Raw genomic sequence first — 19327 nt, forward strand, 5'->3', positions numbered from 1 at the left:
ACCGAAAGCTGTGTCAATGCTTAGTGCCTAAACTTATGAGTAGCTCATATGGCTTCACTCAGGGAGATTAATGACGACTTATCTTCAATTTTATGAAGTATGTAATAATAGGCTCCCATACAACAAACGTGATTTTTTTGGCCTTTTTTGGTCGATATAAATAATGACAACAGGTAGGCACTTGAAATTTTCACAAAGGCCTTAATTGTATGTGTACTTTAATAATTAATAATAATATTGAAATAAAAATTTAAGGGCGGCCTCCCATACAAAAAATACAATTTTTGGCCTATTTTTGCTCTATAACGGTACGGAACCCTTCGTGCGCGAGTCCGACTCGCACTTGGCCGATTATTCTAAATTCGTACTCGCGCAGTAAGTAGTAACTTTCTGAGATAAAAACTATTCTACGTCCTTTCCCGGATCTGAAACTTGAAAGTATCACAACACCGAAATCAAAATAGGTTCTGCGATTTTTTTATTTTTTATTTATTTAACGCGGGCATCTTGGCCCATAATATTATAAATACCTTATAGACTAACATACATACAATTATACTAAAAACTAACACTAACACTATAACACTAAACACGTATTGTCTGCGACGTGGAGCGCGACGTGATTTGAGCTTGCAGATGTAACAGACAAACAGACACACTTTCATATTATTATGATATGGAAGAATACGTACTAACATATACACACAGAATCTTACATTTCCTAATTAGGTTACAATTTAAAAATACATTTTAACAACACCGCAAAGTTGTATCGGCGCAAGACCACCTTACTGCGCGCCATAAACTGACCGAACCGCTAGAACAAAGTGTACGGTTACCTTCAGAATGATTTACGTACATTTTACAGCTATTGATCTTTGATGGGATGTTTGTTAGCAATATGAAAGCTTCGCGTAATGTCGAAAGCTTAGGTAGTTACGGTTTAACTTTTGGGAATTTATTGTATGTTGCAATGTCTTTTAAAACCTTTTAGGTTTTTTCTCACTTTCAAAATGGCTAAACCGATTTGGATAAAAGTCTTGAAATATTAGTGGAAATTTAGGATAGGTTCCCAAGTAGCACAAACTAGCTGGTTATGAGCTTTGGAGCATTATTATTCGCAAAGGCGCCAAGCTCAAGTGTTAAAGCGTGCACTGCAAACATCAAGCAGCCACTCCGCAGCCAAATAGCACAACTTTTGCAACCCTACGGTTCCATTGGAACTGCAGAATAGAGGATTTATACGTGGGAGAGCCATGCTTCGGCACGAATGGGCCGGCTCGACCGGATAAATACCACGTTCTCACAGAAAACAGGCGTGAAACAGCGCTTGCGCTGTGTTTCGCCGAGTGAGTGAGTTTACCGGAGGCCCAATCCCCTAACCCCTACCCTATTCCCTTCCCTACCCTCAACTGTTCCCTTCCCTTCCCTACCCTCCCCTATTACCCTATTCCCTCTTAAAAGGCCGGCAACGCACTTGCAGCTCTTCTGATGCTGCGAGTGTCCATGGGCGACGGAAGTTGCTTTCCATCAGGTGACCCGTTTGCTCGTTTGCCCCATTATTTCATAAAAAAAAAAAAGAGGCCGTATGAGCTATTTGTCAGCACCACACTGACCGTTCTGCGGCGCCTATTGAGTGAATGAAGCTGCAGAGTAGAGTAAAGAAACAATGATCGTTCAAATCAAATGGGACTGAAGACTCACATTTATTTATTACGTTATAAGGTAAGAAATGTAGAATTTATTGTAAGACCTTAAACCAATGTGCCATTGACGCCATTGTATTTCTAACCAAAAGTTTGTGAAATCGTGACATATTATTTGAAATTGATGTAATTGTTGCTGCTCATATTGACCTTTGTACACAATTAATGAAATTTTAATTAGATAATAAAATATTATAGAGTCTTATATCAAAAACATAAGAATTATGTTGTTAGCCCGTGAAGGACTAGTCTGTAACGGATTGCGCATGCACAAACCTAGAATTATGTTTCTAGGAAACCTCTTAGACCTTCATTAAACCCTGGTATATACGCAAGACGTGAGGAAACTCTGCCAAGGAAGAAATCAAATTAAGGTAAACGCAGGATTGTCGTCCCATTTTTAACAAAGATTTTTTTTAGCGGAACAGTTAAGTATTTAAGTTTTTTATAGAATATATTAAAAAGTTTTTAGACGTCTTAGTTTTATTATAATACAGTCATTAGCATTACAAAAAAAATGTTTTTTTAGTGTCGTCAATGTCAATAATTAATAGGTTTTCAACTTACTTATTCCCATTTTCAGTATGATAATACTTTTAAAGTTAAAGAATAAAATCCAAAACTAACTACTTGATTTTAATGAAGTTTTTGCAATCTAATAATCTAATATCTAACCTTGTTTTTGTAATAAGTAAGATTACTGTGAAGTGCGAGGTTTCTGCACAGAAAGGTTTTGTCAAAGTTATTTACAGATAAACACTACATGCACAAATAAAAATTGCTGCTTTAAAAGTTGCTAACATATTTACAGCGGCCTTTATAGCTATATTAAACCATATTATCCACCTGCTAAAGTAAACTTCATAACAACTTTACGATTTAAGTTGATTTAATGCAAATTGCCTATGCATAGATATTATATTATATAATAGTAACAAATGATTTAGCTATAGAAAATATAATATTATTTATGAGGATAAACTATAATGTTGGATAGACAGCACACCTGTGTTACGCGCCAGCAAAAAAAAAGATGCCCGACAACGTAATGTGGATATTATATTCAGAATATTTTGTCAATATTTTTTATTACTTTTAAAATCGATGCTGCTTTTATATGTATTTTTTTTTTGCCAAAGTGTGTATTACTGAATCTGTATACTTTTTAATTAAGTACATTAATATTTTTGTTGAAAAGCTTTAAGCAAAGGACTCTGAAACATAAGGTGGAAAGTGAGGAAAAAAAGAAAAGTGCTTAAAAGTACTTGGAAGTAATTGTTCCCTTCATATATTTTTTATATCGAATTCTTACCATATTTCTTTCATACATCTTGTAAAAGATGATTCAAGCTTCGCCTATAACCATTTTTATATGAAGAAATGTTTTACGCATCCACGGCGGATTGGGGATATCGGCAGTCTACTGGGGACTCTAGTCTACACAATAAAATCCCATCATGGTGCTCCACTTAAAGCAGATTTATGGGGAGAAGCTACCGCAACTGGCCTAAAAACCTAATCTTTTTACTCTTTCTAATATAATAGGTTAGACTGTTAGCACATAAACTGCTAAACCTGTCAATCCTCAAAGATAATTTTGTAAGCGATTTTTCCACTATGAGTCAAGCTTGCTTCTCATTTCCAAGAAAGCAATTAATTTGCAATCAAAGCTGTCAAATCGAACGGTAGAGTCTAGTGTAATATGAAACAATGGCTACAACTTGACACCGTGTACTTACGTAACATAAAACTGTGGTTAGTCAAACCACCGTCTCATCCATATAGTATTAACGTTGCACTTCAGAGCGGGACGGAAGATGTCTCCGTCTCGCGCGCTTGCACGTGTGACAGAACAGGTTTCGCCGAGGCACAAGATTTTATTAATTTGTATTTATACTTTGTTCACCTCTTGGTATATTCTGCGGTCCTGGTAACCGTGCCATCGATCTTATTGATAACAAATTGGTTGTCCTTTGTTCTGTCGCTGCTTTTTTTTTTATGAATTTGTCATCGCGACACTTTTGGTAATAAAGATATTCGCAAAATCCACTTTCTCCGCTTTCAAAATTGTTTAATTGCGCACAACCTTATTAAAATCTTGTTTTGATAATTTTGTTGACGTGCAGTGACATTAAGTAATTAAAAATGTAGGTTTTGATTCTGATTTACGGTCGTTCCCAATATTTGATCTATCTCTGGTTTTGCCCTACTAGAGATAGGAATAGCTCACATTAGACAATTGTGAGCTATTCCTATCTCTAGTAGGGCAAAACCAGAGATAGATCAAATATTGGGAACGGCCGTAAGAGATCACCTAAATCTATGTTCAAAATATCTTTACCTACTGACACTAATTATTGAAAGATAAGGCTTGTTTGTTTATAATTTGTATCTATCGAATAAGCACAGAAGTTGCTACCGATTTTGATGAAATTTAGAGGAAAAGGTGAAAGACATTGGATACTTTTTCTAACAAAAAAACGTACGGTTCAAGCGGCACTTTAATATACTTGTGTAATCACAGGCAACATCTAGCTTTTTTATGAAATAAGGGGGCAAACGAGCAAACGGGTGATGGAAAGCAACTTCCGTCGCCCATGGACTCTCGCAGCATCAGAAGAGCTGCAAGTGCGTTGCCGGCCTTTTAAGAGGGAATAGGGTAATAGGGGAGGGTAGGGAAGGGAATAGGGTAGGGGATTGGGCCTCCGGTAAACTCACTCACTCGGCGAAACACAGCGCAAGCGCTGTTTCACGCCGGTTTACTGTGAGAACGTGGTATTTCTCCGGTCGAGCCGGCCCATTTGTGCCGAAGCATGGCTCTCCCACGTATAAAATTTAGTAAAATATAAAACAAAAAAAGAATAAATTACCGAAGAAATTACCGACATACTGCCGCACTCAAAGTGGAACATTAATAACTTAAATGCTCCTAATTGTAATTAATTCAAAATTTTGACATATGCCCATACATTATCTGTCAAACTCCTCATTAAATTGAAGCTTAATCATAATTAAATGTCTCTGAGAACGGCGGATAGACTCTACATTCGACGATATCTACAAAAGCCACTGAATTATAAATACTATAAGTTATAAGTATAACTCAGTGACAATAGCTAAAAAATAAAATACCTCCTCCTTTTTGGAAGTCGATAAAATAACATTAAAGTAATTTCTCCTATGAAATAGAGAAAATTATAAACCGATCAAGTTTAAAATATCATGGTAGCGTTTGCCCCCAGGGGATCTGGTAGCCACCTTCTGATCGCTCGATCGATATCACGATAGCTAAACCGGTTTATTGCATCCTATGTTTTATATAGTAATAAAGTTTTAATCGTGTTTGTAATGTTATCAAATATTATATTGTAGATCCATACTAATATTATTATAAATGCGAAAGTGTGTGTGTCTGTCTGTGACTTCGTTGTCTTTGCCTATGACTCCTGGGAAAGGACATAGGTGATTGTAGGACAAGGCTACTCTTAAATTATAAAACTATTAACCTACCAATATACAAAAAATCAGCTGGTTAGAGTTCCTTTTTGTGGTTCTGTAATCAACAAAACTTGGTTGACTAATTCATTCATTAACATCTACTTATTGTTCGCAGACCGTCCATTCTCCGAGTCCGACCTCCCGCGCCCGCCGCCGCCGCCCCAACCGTGCCGACGCTCAGCCTCCTCACCACCTTTAACCCTCAACTTCGATGGTGAGCTAGAAGACGATGTATTCGGACCCCGCGTGGACACCCTGGACATATACGCGAGGAACCGCTCGGGGGTGCTGCTCAGTCCAAGAAGGGAGAGGAGTTTCACGTTCTCAGTGACGAATGAGAAGCATTGGCGGGATAAAGGCGGGACGGACGTGGCTGACGGAGTTGGGACTGATGAGGTGAGTAAAACATTTTAGGGTTAGAAAAATCAATGGTACTATCAACAAAATTGATAGGCAGCTGACCCACTTTTAGTCAGGTTATGGTTAAAGCCAGCCAGAATCGACTTGCATTCTAACGCAACCAAATAACACTCGACTGCCACCTACCTATGAATAAATTAGGTACTCAAAGCACACAATTATATATGCATATATTAATTATGAAAATCGCGATAGGGTTAACAAGTTTTTTAAGTTAATCACCGTATGGTTTTCTGGAAAGTCCGTGTTTTTTAATCGCTTTTGTATAAGTTTAGCTGCAGAAAACTTAAATATTTTATACCTAAAACAGCTATAGTTCATAATCTTTGTAAAAAATAACCTTTATTTGTACGAAGAGCGAAATACATAATAAAATATTATTATATGTTTTAACAGTTAACGTTAACCTTTTTTTTTTGACACACAAAATCTCTCAATCACAGATTTAAGACTTATTTTTCTGTTCTGAGGTCTCAATATACAAACCTAATTTAGTTACCCATACAAAATAAGAACAATATTAAAACCTGCGCTTTGTTGTTCACCTGAGTCACGTGTCGATGAACCACTAGGTTCATTATCTTACTACATCGTAGTATACTGTATAGCGTGTAGTAGCACTACCTTGTGTCACTGAATTAGTAATGGTACTACTTACAGTTACTTACTAGTAAGTGCCTGAAGACTTCCTAGCGCCTATAGAACCTAGGAGTACTTAGGGGCCATCCACACACTTATAACCTGAGAGTTTCTGTCCCTTTTGACAGGTCGCACTCTATTATGGTCAATTTATACTAGCGCAGAGTCGAAGCGAATTCCCAAAAACTGAACACAGAAAATTCACTCCAGCGCGTAACGCATACATTCTGCGAGGCGGCCAATCAGCGTTGGTCAGGCGCATCAACGCGAATTCGCGCGGATGCGCGCGCCTTATTAAATTCTCAGATTAAGTAATAAAGTCAGTTAACGTTTTGGAGTTAAGGTTGAATTTGTTATATTCAGTTTTAATAATTCGCTTCGATACGCTTTGACTCTGCGCTAGTATAAATTGACCCTTACAGTCTCTCTACTCAGGACTCGAGCTATATTATGTTTTCTTTTGAAGCCTATAACATTTGGTATGACCTCCCCTTCCCTCTCCTCCAATAAAAAATGTTGAGTTGTAATAATGGTGGGCCCTTATTAATAATTTTGACAGTACGGCAAATTATAGAGTTTACTGTGAGAGTAGCAACTCTGAAAGAGCACCATTTTTTATGATTTGTATGGGCTAGGGCCCCAGTGTCATGAATTTTACCAAACAAATGTAAAAAAAAAGTTACTCTTCCAGCGCTGCCACTTTAACAGTGAACTCTGTAATATTACAAACCCTAAAGCAGGGGTCACCAATTAGTTTGGCTCGGGGTCCATTATAAGAAATTAAATGACCTTCGCGGCCCGCACATTACGGAAATTACAAAGGTTTATCTTTTCATCATCATTTACAAATGAGAAAAGTGTCAATTTTTCTAACTAGATAAGTGTTATCTCTCTGATGTTTGGAGTGAAATTGTTGCAAACTATTGAATCCTGGAGATGTTGATCAGTAAGTCGAGACCGAAATTTATTTCAACGAAGTTCATCTTCGAAAACGCTTGGTCCGCACGCGGCGGTCCGGATGCGGACCGCGGTCCGCCATTTGGTTGGTGTTACACCTTATATCGAGTAAGAAAATATAACGTTTGTATCGTGATATACCGACCTATAATACTGTATAAACTTGAATTATATTATTGCAATGTTCGCTCAAGGTTACAACTTACAAGGCACAATGTCGGGGCATTACATACATCAAGTCATTGTTTCATATGCGTATACGATTTAATATCCATGCTAATATTATAAATGTAATAGCGTGTCCGTCTGTCTGTCTGTTTGTCTGTCACCTTTTCACGGCCAAACCGCTAAACCGATTTTGCTGGGTATGGAGATACTTTGAGTCCCGGGAAAGGACATAGGATACTTTTATCCCGGAAAATGTACGGTTCCTGTATGTCTGTATGTAGGATAAAGTTAGACACACAAAGACAAAGCTTTCACATTTTATTGAAAACTAAGTGACGCCCACTCCGTTGCGCCAAAATTCGTTTACCGTAAACCGTATATTTATTACGGGATAAAACGTATGCTAATGCTAAGTACTCACATACGGTTTTGCTCGATCGAGCAATAACGTCGAGCGAAACCCGCGGCTCGGGCTTTCGTCCACACATTCAGCATTGCTCGATAGTTTTACTCGGCGCTTTGCAGACGACGGGGCGGGGCGGGCCGGTCAGTTTCGCCGCGTACGCCCGTCTATGTTTGCGGCTGCCCGCGCCGCGTACACAAAGCTCACGCCGTCTGCGTTACTGCATGTAAATTGGTTTGAGTGATCCACGGCGGGCAGCCGCGGACATGCGCCGCCAGTGTCCGCCGGGCACCTGCGGCGCGGTCTTTTTGCCCGCCATGTGCGTTGGTAATATTAGGATTCCCTTTGTGCTATCGTTCGCGGCGAAATTGACCGGCCCACCCCGCCCCGTCGTCTGCAAAGCGCCTAAATCGATATATTTAATTCCATCAAACCGGCTCGATGCAAGCCTTCAAACTGGCTCGATGCGAGCCTTCGAGCTGTGAGTTTTGCGGTCCACACAGTATTACTCGATTTAGAGTAAAACTATCGAGCAAAACCGTATGTGAGTACTTAGCATTAGATGTCCTTTCCCGGGACTTCATAGTATGTATCTCCATACCAAATTTAAGCAAAATTGGTTCAGCGGTTTGGGTGTAAAAAGGTAATAGGAACAGAAGGTAACAGACAGGCAGACAAACTTTCGCATTTATAATATTAGTATGGAAAAATGAAGTTTAGGCGCGCCTGTGTAAAATGACACTTGGTGTTTCGTTACATTGCTATTCTAAATAAACAGGCGGTATTAAAACAAAACTAGAAAATAGAATTCGTTAGCTGTTACGTGGATACTTATTAGTTATTACAACATAATATTTTTATGTTTATTGAAATTGACAAACGGTGCAATATAATAAGAAATTATATTATTATCTGCTAATGTAACACGTTAAAATTATGTAAACAATAAAAAAGGGAACACTAAAATCGAAATTCTATTGCCAACGTCCATACCACGTTGAATACACCGGTTCTCGTCCGATCACCGAAGTTAAGCAACGTCGGGCGCGGTTAGTACTTGGATGGGTGACCGCCTGGGAATACCGCGTGATGTTGGCTTTTTACACTTTTTGTATCAATACTACTATTTTTAACCGACTTTTAAAAACGAAGGAAGTTCTTTAAGTATCTGCCGACTTTTTGCACTAAAAAGTTATTATTGCTAAGCCGTAGAAGGGAGAAGTTTAAATATAAATCTAAAATGGCCGAGTGCCAAGTTGCGCATGAGAATTAATTCTGATATCACGCGATACGAGAATCATAAGTGGGTCGGTGACAAAGATTTCCGGGGTTTATTTTAATGTTGTTGAAACTTTTAACTTGCACTGTAAATTTCTTGTTTACAATTACTTATTATTAATAGACCGGTGTTTTTTAACTTTTTTTATGGTAGAACCGCCCTAGTATGAAAAAGAGGCGATACTCCCCCACCATTTGTTTTCTGGGACTCAAATATCTACATACCAATAACCAAACGGCGATATCGATTCAGTAGTTTGGGCGAGAAGAGGTAACAGACAGACAGACACACTTTCGAATTTATAATATTATTATGGATTCCAAGAAAAGTGTACACTAAACGCAAAAGAAGACAAAAAAAGTCCAGTAACTACCCTCCAAACGCTAAACCTATTTTGGTATTTAGTCCTTAAAATTAATTGTCCCACAAAACATTTGATTGGTCTCTGCACTTTATTGTTTTGAGGGGACTTTGATGGTCCCTCAGATTTAGGAGTACCCCACTAATATTTTTGATGTATTCCAATAAAATTTAATGTCATATTAGGATTACGGACTACGGTTAGGTAGCTACTGTATGCTTAGTATTATATTTTCTGAGAACCAAATAAATTACCAAAGAGCATAAACTGCATACTGAATACCTAATGATTGTTAAGTAGGTACAATTTTATTTTATTTTTAATATTAATTAACACTAAATATATAGAAAAAGACGCGGATTCCGTAAATCTCGAAGGAATCGTACGTTAATCGAACTAGGATAAAAACTGGAATAAAGTCTGGGACTTGGAAATTCGTCCATACCTTCATCAAAATCGGTGCAGCGGTTGAAGCGTAAAGAGGTAATATTCTGTATGTTTTTAGTATAATTTTTAATTTTGAGATCTCAATCGTTGTTACTGACGCCATCTGTTGAACATTAATGGAAGCATAACACTAAAATTTAATTATATTTTAACTGTTACCTTGAAAAGTTTTGAGTCTTTTATCTCGTAATTAATTGTTTATTGTCCAAGAATTGACGAACTCAATTGTTTATGGACGGAATGCATTTGCATTCCAAATGATGGACGGAATGCATTTGCATTCCGTCCATCATTTGATATTAAAATTTAAAATGTATCAAGCTATGCAAGGTGTAAAAAAACAAAATGATGATACTTTGGGCTGTGTATAATGGCATAATAATATTATATAAGTAGCTGTCCCGGCAACGTTTCTTTGCCATATTAAGTATTTCGCCCGTATTATTTTATTGAATTGACTAAATAAGTATGTCACCATGGCAACGTCGATCGCTATCCTGTTGCACAAACAATGATCGCCGTCAGTCTCGAGTTGTAAATTGTAATAATTTACTATTATTTATTCAACAAATGCACTTATCAATATAAAAAGTACCCAGTAGCCGATTCTCAGACCCACTGAATATGCATATAAAATTTCGGTAAAATCGTTTCGAAGGAGTACGCGGCCTAACATTGTGACACGAGGATTTTATATATTATTTAAAATTCTCGTGTCACAATGTTAGGCCGCGTACTCCTTCGAAACGATTTTACCGATTTTAACGAAATTTTATATGCATATTCAGTGGGTCTGAGAATCGGCTACTGGGTACTTTACAATATATAAGATTATAGTTTGCTGTGAAAGTAACAGCGCTGAAATGGATATGAACATATTGCTCCTATGGAAAAAATCAAGATGTTGTTATTATTTCTCATAGAAATAAAGAAGTTAATCGTAACCCTTTCAGCGCCACTACTTTTACCATCAATCTTTGGTCCACCGTCCAACATAGGTCCAAAAATATTATTAAGTGTAACACAGCCCTTATAATGTATGTTTGTATGCGTCCATCTAACTCTGAAACTGCATCTGTCATAACATAACTTGACGTTTACTGCCGCGGTTTAGTGCACTCGTTGAGTATTGCCTGTTTATAAAGTGTGTTTTGGTTCGTTGGTCCTTTTTGTTATTGCATACATAGTGGTTCGATTACGATCAATAGTCAATACTATTTTTAAAATATCGTAAGTGTTTTCCACTGCTAGACACCCTCAAAGTCTAAGGGTATGTTTTACCGCTTCCTGATAAAGTGCCGGATAGGCTATCTACCACTTAACTTGACAGATGAAGTCTGGAGAATATGTCAAAAAAGTTGTGAATAGCCTATTCGGCACTTTATCAGAAAGTGGTGAAACAGGCCCTTAGGGTCTGTTTTACCGCTTCCTGATAAAGGATATCCACGACTTATTTAAAAGATTCTCCATACTCTATCTGTCAAGTCAAGTGGTGGATAGCCTATCCGGCTGCCGGCACTTATAAGGAAGTGGTGATACACGCCCTAATACTTTAAGAAAGTTTAAAGGCCGCGCCACACTGGAATGGCAGCGGCGAGGCGAGCACTTTCATTGTCATATGATTCTAAACTTTATCTTCATTATTGTAATACACAGTATCGCTTGAGAAATCACGGCCGCCGGCGGCCGCCAGTGGTCACGAGCGGCCACGAGCGGCCGCGGGCGTTAAAATAAGCGGCGTTAAAATCATATGACGCTGAAAGTGCTCGCCTCGCCGCTGCCATTCCTGTCTGGTAGTGAGAAGCAAGTAGCAATTGTCAAAAATTTCCGGCACTGGAAGACGAGATTCCTCCACTAACGCCGAAGAATATAAGCTATGAAATTGAGATTTACTTTTTCTCGAAGGTAGAGGTAGACCTTCAGAACTGGATATCTCCTAAAATAACCGCGATCGAAACTCCATAGTTGCTGGTCGTTCTTACCTCTGTAAAGGTCACAAACAGGTTTTCAGCTTTACAAAACTGAGGAAGGTCTGGCCGTCGCAGGCTCGAGTTCATTAAGCTTGGACGATCTAACCAATTGAGCCACTGAGGTGTTCAAGGACAATGAATCGAAGGAAGGAAGGGAGCTTCAAGTACCAACGAGGAAATTGATTCCTAGGCAGTTGACGGACCTACGTCATTTGGTCGGCTTATGTCAATTCAATGTTAGCTGTGATCAGTTGGATGGATTTGATGACTAAGCGACCAAATTACTTTTTTTATGAAATGGTTGTAGTTTTTTTTTACGAAATAAGGGGGCAAACGAGCAAACGGGTCACCTGATGGAAAGCAACTTCCTTCACCCATAGACAATCGCAGCATCAGAAGAGCTGCAGGTGCGTTGCCGGCCTTTCAAGAGGGAATAGGGTAATAGGGGAGGGTACGGAAGGGAAAGGGGGTAGGGGATTGGGCCTCCGGTAAACTCACTCACTCGGTGAAACACAGCGCAAGCGCTATTTCACGCCAGTTTTCTATCAGCCCGTAGTATTTGTCCGGTCGAGCCGGCCCATTCGGAATCGGCTCCAACGATTTTCATTAAATTTAGTATATAGGGGGTTTCGGGGGCGACAAATCGATCTAGCTAGGAATCATTTTTAGAAAATGGCATTTTAATCGTGTTTTATCGAATACTAATAGTCAAATAGCTAGTAACTTATTAAAAGTCATCTTCATACTGTATACTTACTATTAGTACAAAATCGCAACACAAACAAAACTGTCATTCACAGCGGGAGTTCGGTTCGATCTAAAACGCAATAACAACATACAACCCTGTCACATTAACCGCCTCGTGTATTGTGTATGAACGCCCGAGTGCGTTGTACTGTGACAAGGTTCTATACGCTATTACTCATTAGCTTCTGATGCAACGCGTTTAAAAATAGATAATGGGACAAACGGGAGGAGCGCACCTGATTAGAAGCACATACAAGAAGCTAATAAAAATGTTACTTATTATAATTCTCTTTTCCACTGACTTCCAAAAATTTCGGCTGTAGATATATTTTTCTAACAGAATATCTATAGAATATATTTTTTTCTATCTAAGTACAATATTAGATTTTTACTTAATTCTGTTTAACTTGGTGGTGCCCGCAGCCCGTGGATGCATTTTGTCGCATTACATTTTTTCTCATCATCCATGACAGATTTCATCATTGGTTCTGTGGTGTATGACTTTCAGTAAAGAGGCCAAGAGATAATAGGCAGACGGGGAATAAAATTACACTTTAGCGTTTACATAAATATAATTATAATGTTACGGATACGTACACTTATAAGTGCCATCTAGCGTCAAACCAACGAAACTTATCGAAGGAACACAGAACATTCCCTACCCCTACTCTTCTTCGAAGGCGACTTCGAAGTGAGAAACAAGTGATTATAGTGGAACCTACGACTTGGCTACAACCTAGGACAGGGATCTAGTGCTTAGTGTTGGACTTTTTTTTTTTTTTTTTATGAAATAAGGGGGCAAACGAGCAAACGGGTCACCTGATGGAAAGCAACTTCCGTCGCCCATGGACACTCGCAGCATCAGAAGAGCTGCAGGTGCGTTGCCGGCCTTTTAAGAGGGAATAGGATAATAGGGGAGGGTAGGGATGGGAAGGGAATTGGGGAGGGTAGGGAAAGGAATAGGGTAGGGGATTGGGCCTCCGGTAAACTCACTCACTCGGCGAAACACAGCGCTAGCGCTGTTTCACGCCGGTTTTCTGTGAGAACGTGGTATTTCTCCGGTCGAGCCGACCCATTCGTGCCGAAGCATGACTCTCCCACGTATAACTTTGTGCTAGTGAATAAAGTCTTCAAGAGAGTCAGCAGGTCTTTCTCTCCAAATCCTTTGAACCCTAGCACGTAACAATAATCAAGTTTTTTTTCATATTGCTAATATAAGTAACATGCTTAATTACAATATCAGATTACACATAGCATTAAAATTAATCCTTAACCCTTTGTCGGCGACGCAAAAATTTAACGACGTTTCCGGTCACCATGTGCCTCGCAGACCCTTTCAAAGCTTTACTAACAATGCATTACGAGATCTCCAAAATATCACACAAGTATCCTAAAACCCATTTTAATATATCCAAAAAGTGGAAAAGTAATAGTCTGGTCGGTCTGACAAAAGGTACCATTAAAATTAAACAAGTTAAGGGCTCTCTCGAATATTAAATGCGCTGAAAATAGGGACACGGCTGACTTTTGTGTTTTGCCATCCGAAATGTACTCTCAAGGATCATTGCATGGAAAGTGTCCCTTCCCCTAATGTCTTGATTCATAAGCAAATTGGTGGGATGATCTTCATTTTTGTGATTTCGCGAGTGGTATGAATATTGTTATGTCGTCTTTTCAGGAGTGTTTGGGTTTCCTTTTCAATAGTCCTTTCGTTTCCGGATAAAATATTACTTTTGAGATATAGGTATTAGATACTTGTCGGTTTATTTTTCGGATGTTAGAATTGAATGTTTCTTTTTGTAAGTTTGTGATCCTTACAATTATTATAGTCTGTTACCTCTTTCTATATAAACATCTGAATTCATTTAGACAAAATTTGGTAAAGATATGCTTTAAGAATCGGGAAAGGACATCTATACAAATAAAAGTGAATTTTTATTTTGTTAGTCTCGCTATAACTTGAGAATGGCTGAACCGATTTTGCTGATTTTAGTTTTAAATTAATCGTGAAAGACCAGAGAAGTTTAATAACTAATAATAAGTGACACAAAGTTCACCGGGACATCTAGTAATGATAGTTTATGTTGCGAAAAAATAAACGACGGTGCAAAAGAGTTACCGGCGTCATCTAGTTTTTTTTTTTTTATGAAATAAGGGGGCAAACGAGCAAACGGGTCACCTGATGGAAAGCAACTTCCGTCGCCCATGGACACTCGCAGCATCAGAAGAGCTGCAGGTGCGTTGCAGGCCTTTTAAGAGGGAATAGGGCAATAGGGGAGGGTAGCGAAGGGAAGGGAAGGGAAAAGGGGGTAGGGGATTGGGCCTCCGGTAAACTCACTCACTCGGAGAAACACAGCGCAAGCGCTGTTTCACGCCGGTTTTCTGTGAGAACGTGGTATTTCTCCGGTCAAGCCGGCCCCATTCGTGCCGAAGCATGGCTCTCCCACGTATTCCTTTTTCCATGTTTGCTTCAATCATTGATAAAAGATTTGGTATTTTGTGTTGCATTGCAATTTGCATATATCACTAAAGACTTGGTAGCGCACTAAAAACATTTCAAAGTCTTCATGAAAATAGCAACGTCCTACACTGGAGAGGGTACTAAGTAACCATTAAGACTACTTCACCTATCCACTAACATTCGTCATTTGAATTCTCCATTTGATGAGGACTCTCTCGTCTTTTCTCTGTCCCGTTTTATTTCTCTCTCCGTCTGGTTTTTTCTCTCTCGCGTGATTGCTCCGTCGCGTACAAGAGGTCTTACAATGGGATGGCTTTCTTTTTAATCTCTTATCAGGGGGAATATTTAAATGAGTCAGGTGTTTACCTGACATTGTAAAAAATAAAAAAGACCCCGATTGAATTTGAAGAGGTCTCGTCTGGATTGTACATTGTTTAGAAAATTTTCTTGATTTTTTTTCGCGGTCGCGCTTTCGCTGCTTAGAATTTTTGCTTTTTTATTAGAACGTGCTCAAGCTCTTGTAAACAATTTTCAGATTTCTTTTTATTTCACTCTTACTCCATATTCGTATATAAGATAAATTTATTTGTAAAAAAAAATTTCGTTGCGTTTAACGTATGTTGGGGCCATCCTAAAAAAAATTAATATTCAAAAGTAAAATGATAAAAATTATTTATGTTTCACACACGACTCAACATAGTATTTAAGATAACAATACTATATTAAATTAGAGTGTGAACTGGAGCCTAAGCTATCCTAGCTTAGGTATTTAAGGTTTAATAGCCACTTCTGCACAATTGATTTACATTTATATTATAATTTTTATCGTAAATATTTTATATCCTATTTTATTTTATTATACATATTATGTGGTGCGAGGAAAAGCAGGAGTCGAGTGAAGAAAACAGAGTGATGTTTTACAACAATGCAGACCTTAGATCTACTCGTACTTAAGCTGTATATCAGGGGCAAAAATAAGCAGGCAAGATCAAATATCGTAGTCATCAATCAACTAAAATCTAGATAATAAAAATATTTTGCCTTTTGAGATAGCTTACTACCAGGACTTCATATATGATAGGATGGGGTTTTGGTTTTTACCCTAAAACAGAATTATAATAATAATTAATATATTTCGATGTTTTACAGTCAGCAAACAATAAGAAGTCCTGCATTTTATAGATGCGTTAAAAAGAAAAACACCTAAAAAAGAAAGTCTCGTAATTATAATGGAAATGAATTTCGTTCCCTTGCATTTAAAAATGTTAGTGAAGTGCCTGGTTAGTTTACAATCTACAATACATTCGGATTTTTCGAATGCATTTCTGAAAAGCGTGTCGCAAACAGCGGTTATAATAAAACAAATCCGCTTAAAAGGTATTAAAAAAGCTGTTCCGATGCAAGTCTTTGTGACTTCAAAAGTGAAGTAGCAAAAAACAAAGCTACCGCAGTGATAAAGTGAAATCCAGAAGATGGCAGACGGTGGAAGGTTCGAAAATAAAGAAGAAAAAATCGAGACATCTCTAGAAGCGGTCTCAAGCCTCGAACCTTGAAGTTTTTCACGGGAGTCGCTTACACCGCGGTGTAAAGGGAAAATTTTGCAAGTTTTCCGATTAAAAAAAATAAAAAAATTCTTTATTTCAGACTATTAGTAACATAGAATATCATTGATTACAGTCTAGATTATGTAGCTATTGGAAAATGTTTTATGATTGGTAATATGCAATTCTGTGTTTTTGCTGATGTAAATTTGCCCATAATCCCAAAAATAAAAATAAACACATTTTTTTAATTTACTAGGCAGGTAGGTAAGATATTTGGCGATAAATATCATGTATATCATGGGTATAATTTCATTTTAAAAGTACATATTATTCTCTTTTTGTAGCCTTTTGGATAAAATATAAGTCCAGTTTGATTTAAACATTTTTGACATTGATGTTAAAGTTTTATTACTTTCTATAGTTTCTAGTCTCTTCTTTGTTTACAGATTTGAGTGCCAGCAATTTAAATTAAATTTATTATCTGTAGAAGTACAAATTATTCACATGTATCGTTAATACATACTTCGCTATCATATATCGCTCATCACCTTATAAACGTGCGATGGAGCTGTAAAATTTTAACGATCGTTACACAACGGTGTGACAGGCGGCCGTCCTTTGTTTCGTCTTTCGCCGTATCATTAACTCGAAGTGGATGAGGTTTTCGACTTTTTAACGTTAATCCTTTTTTTATTTATGGAAAAACGGGTGTCACTGCATCTTTGAGCTGGAGTGTTGGGTTCTATTCCCCGCTACGGTATTAATTAGGAAATCTGGGATTTCTCGAGAGTGTTTTGACGGCGTTGTTTTGTCGCGAATTTTGAGGAAAATGTGACGCGATTTTAGCGCATGTAAAGATTATTTTTTAATATAGCCTTTACAAATTTTATACTGGTGTTGCGTAGTCAAAATGTTTTAAAAAATCAATTTTGTGAAATTCCGTCTTGTCACTCACAAAAAACTTTCCTATTATTAACCCTACGATACTCACTCATCTCCGATTTGGCGTAAAACTTCAACATTGTAACTATTAATAGACAATACAAGTAAAATGAAAAATGATAATGATCCAACCCTTTGCCACCTGTTGATGTCATGGGAACAAACAGGCACAATAGGGCCGGGCAGCGAGACGGTTAGATGATACTTGTCCTCCCCACAAATGATGTAATGAAGTGTCGACTAGTTAGTCGTCACTATTTGTTATACCTGTTAACTATAAATATATCTCCTACTATGAGTTAATTGTAATTTAAAAGATGCTATTTTAATTTCGCTGTAATCATATTTTTGGATATATATAAATTATTAGTATCCTATTTTCATACCTTCATACCGATTTTTCTAAATCTATTCCAACAGTCAGACACACGCATCTTTTATAATTTTAGATTTTTACAAAAAAAAAATCTTTTTTATCACCAATCTTTGAAAAATATGCATAAATTATAAATCTCATAAGCAATAACAACACTGAAATTCTTCCGCGATTTCATTACGATATCACTAATATATTGCTTCATTTTTTCGAGCATCTTTTGTGCGCATTTGAGGGTTGACTCAAATTGAAATGATTTCTTTGCGATAAGATTTTGGTATTCATATTACCTTGGGGTTATTGCGAATCTGGCTATGGATTTTTTTATCTAGGTGGTATAAATTTTGAATCTGAATGCTTAGCTGTCAAATCAAAAGTTTTAATGTTACCTATGTTTTTTGGTATCGAGAGTATAGAAGAGGATCGACAATATCATGTAATATCGCATTTACTTGAAATCAAAAGTTTTAGTCTATAGACTTGTCCATCTTTAGTCTATACATAATATACAAATACGTACAGATAAATGAAATAGGCTCGACGTAGAGAAAATTAATTTTAGCATCGTTTAGTATAGAGTTCTACGCGGTCACACGTAGGTCATTCGTCTCGTAGATCTATGTTAAGGCGGCTCTCGACATAGGCGAACGCGTTGGCCAACGCGTCTGCAGACGCGTTGGCCCAATGTGTAGAACGGGCGTTCGCGCGTTGGCCGTAGGTATTTAGACGTTGGCCAACGCGCGAACGCCCGTTCTACACATTGGGCCAACGCGTCTGCAGACGCGTTGGCCAACGCGTTCGCCTATGTCGAGAGCCGCCATTATACGTAACAAAAAAAAATACTTTATCATTTTAGGGTTAGAATTTATGCTTAAAAATGTGATGCCTATATTACATCAACCGCAAAAAGAAGTATCATATTTTCTGATTGATGACGGAAAGTAAATACGATATTTCCCCAGTGTATCTTCGGATTTTTATATTATTTTCTTCGCAACCCCTACACAAGCAACCGATGTTCTTATTTTAATGTTATTTTGCTTGTGACACCTGTTTTTTCTTTTGGCCTTTAACATTATTGATTTCTATGTTTTTAAAAAGGCTAGATGTTTCTCGTAGCTTTGTAGTGCTGAAACTCAATAGCGGAAACTGTACATTTTAACCGAGTGAAACTATCCAATATAGAAAAGCACGGTTAAAGGTTGAACGGGTAACTAGGTAACTACCTACTCCTGTATCTCTTTTGTTGTAACGGATTTCCCATAAGGTGATCCGTATAGCATGTTACAATATAACAAGTATACATATTTTAAACATAATTTTTATATGTTAGGGTGTTTAGGGGGTGCAATGGGGGTGAAAAGGGGGTGTGTGTAAACATTTTATTCCGTTATAAACCGTTTAAGACG

The 19327-nt window shown here is 37.7% G+C and overlaps 1 protein-coding gene and 1 non-coding gene across 2 annotated transcripts in view; both read left to right on the forward strand.

Moving 5' to 3' along the window:
* Positions 1–19327, forward strand: part of LOC121736000 — a 125168-nt gene that overhangs the window by 95325 nt on the left and 10516 nt on the right. Inside the window, exon 2 of the mRNA XM_042127016.1 lies at positions 5320–5600. Coding sequence (XP_041982950.1) covers positions 5320–5600 — 281 coding nt within the window. The remainder of the gene's footprint in view (positions 1–5319; positions 5601–19327) is intronic.
* Positions 8771–8889, forward strand: LOC121736291. Its single transcript, XR_006036987.1, has one exon. It is a non-coding gene; the product is annotated as a 5S ribosomal RNA (ribosomal RNA).

The sequence above is a fragment of the Aricia agestis genome, chromosome 18 (assembly GCF_905147365.1).
Source record: "Aricia agestis chromosome 18, ilAriAges1.1, whole genome shotgun sequence".
Taxonomy (NCBI): Eukaryota; Metazoa; Arthropoda; class Insecta; order Lepidoptera; family Lycaenidae; genus Aricia; species Aricia agestis.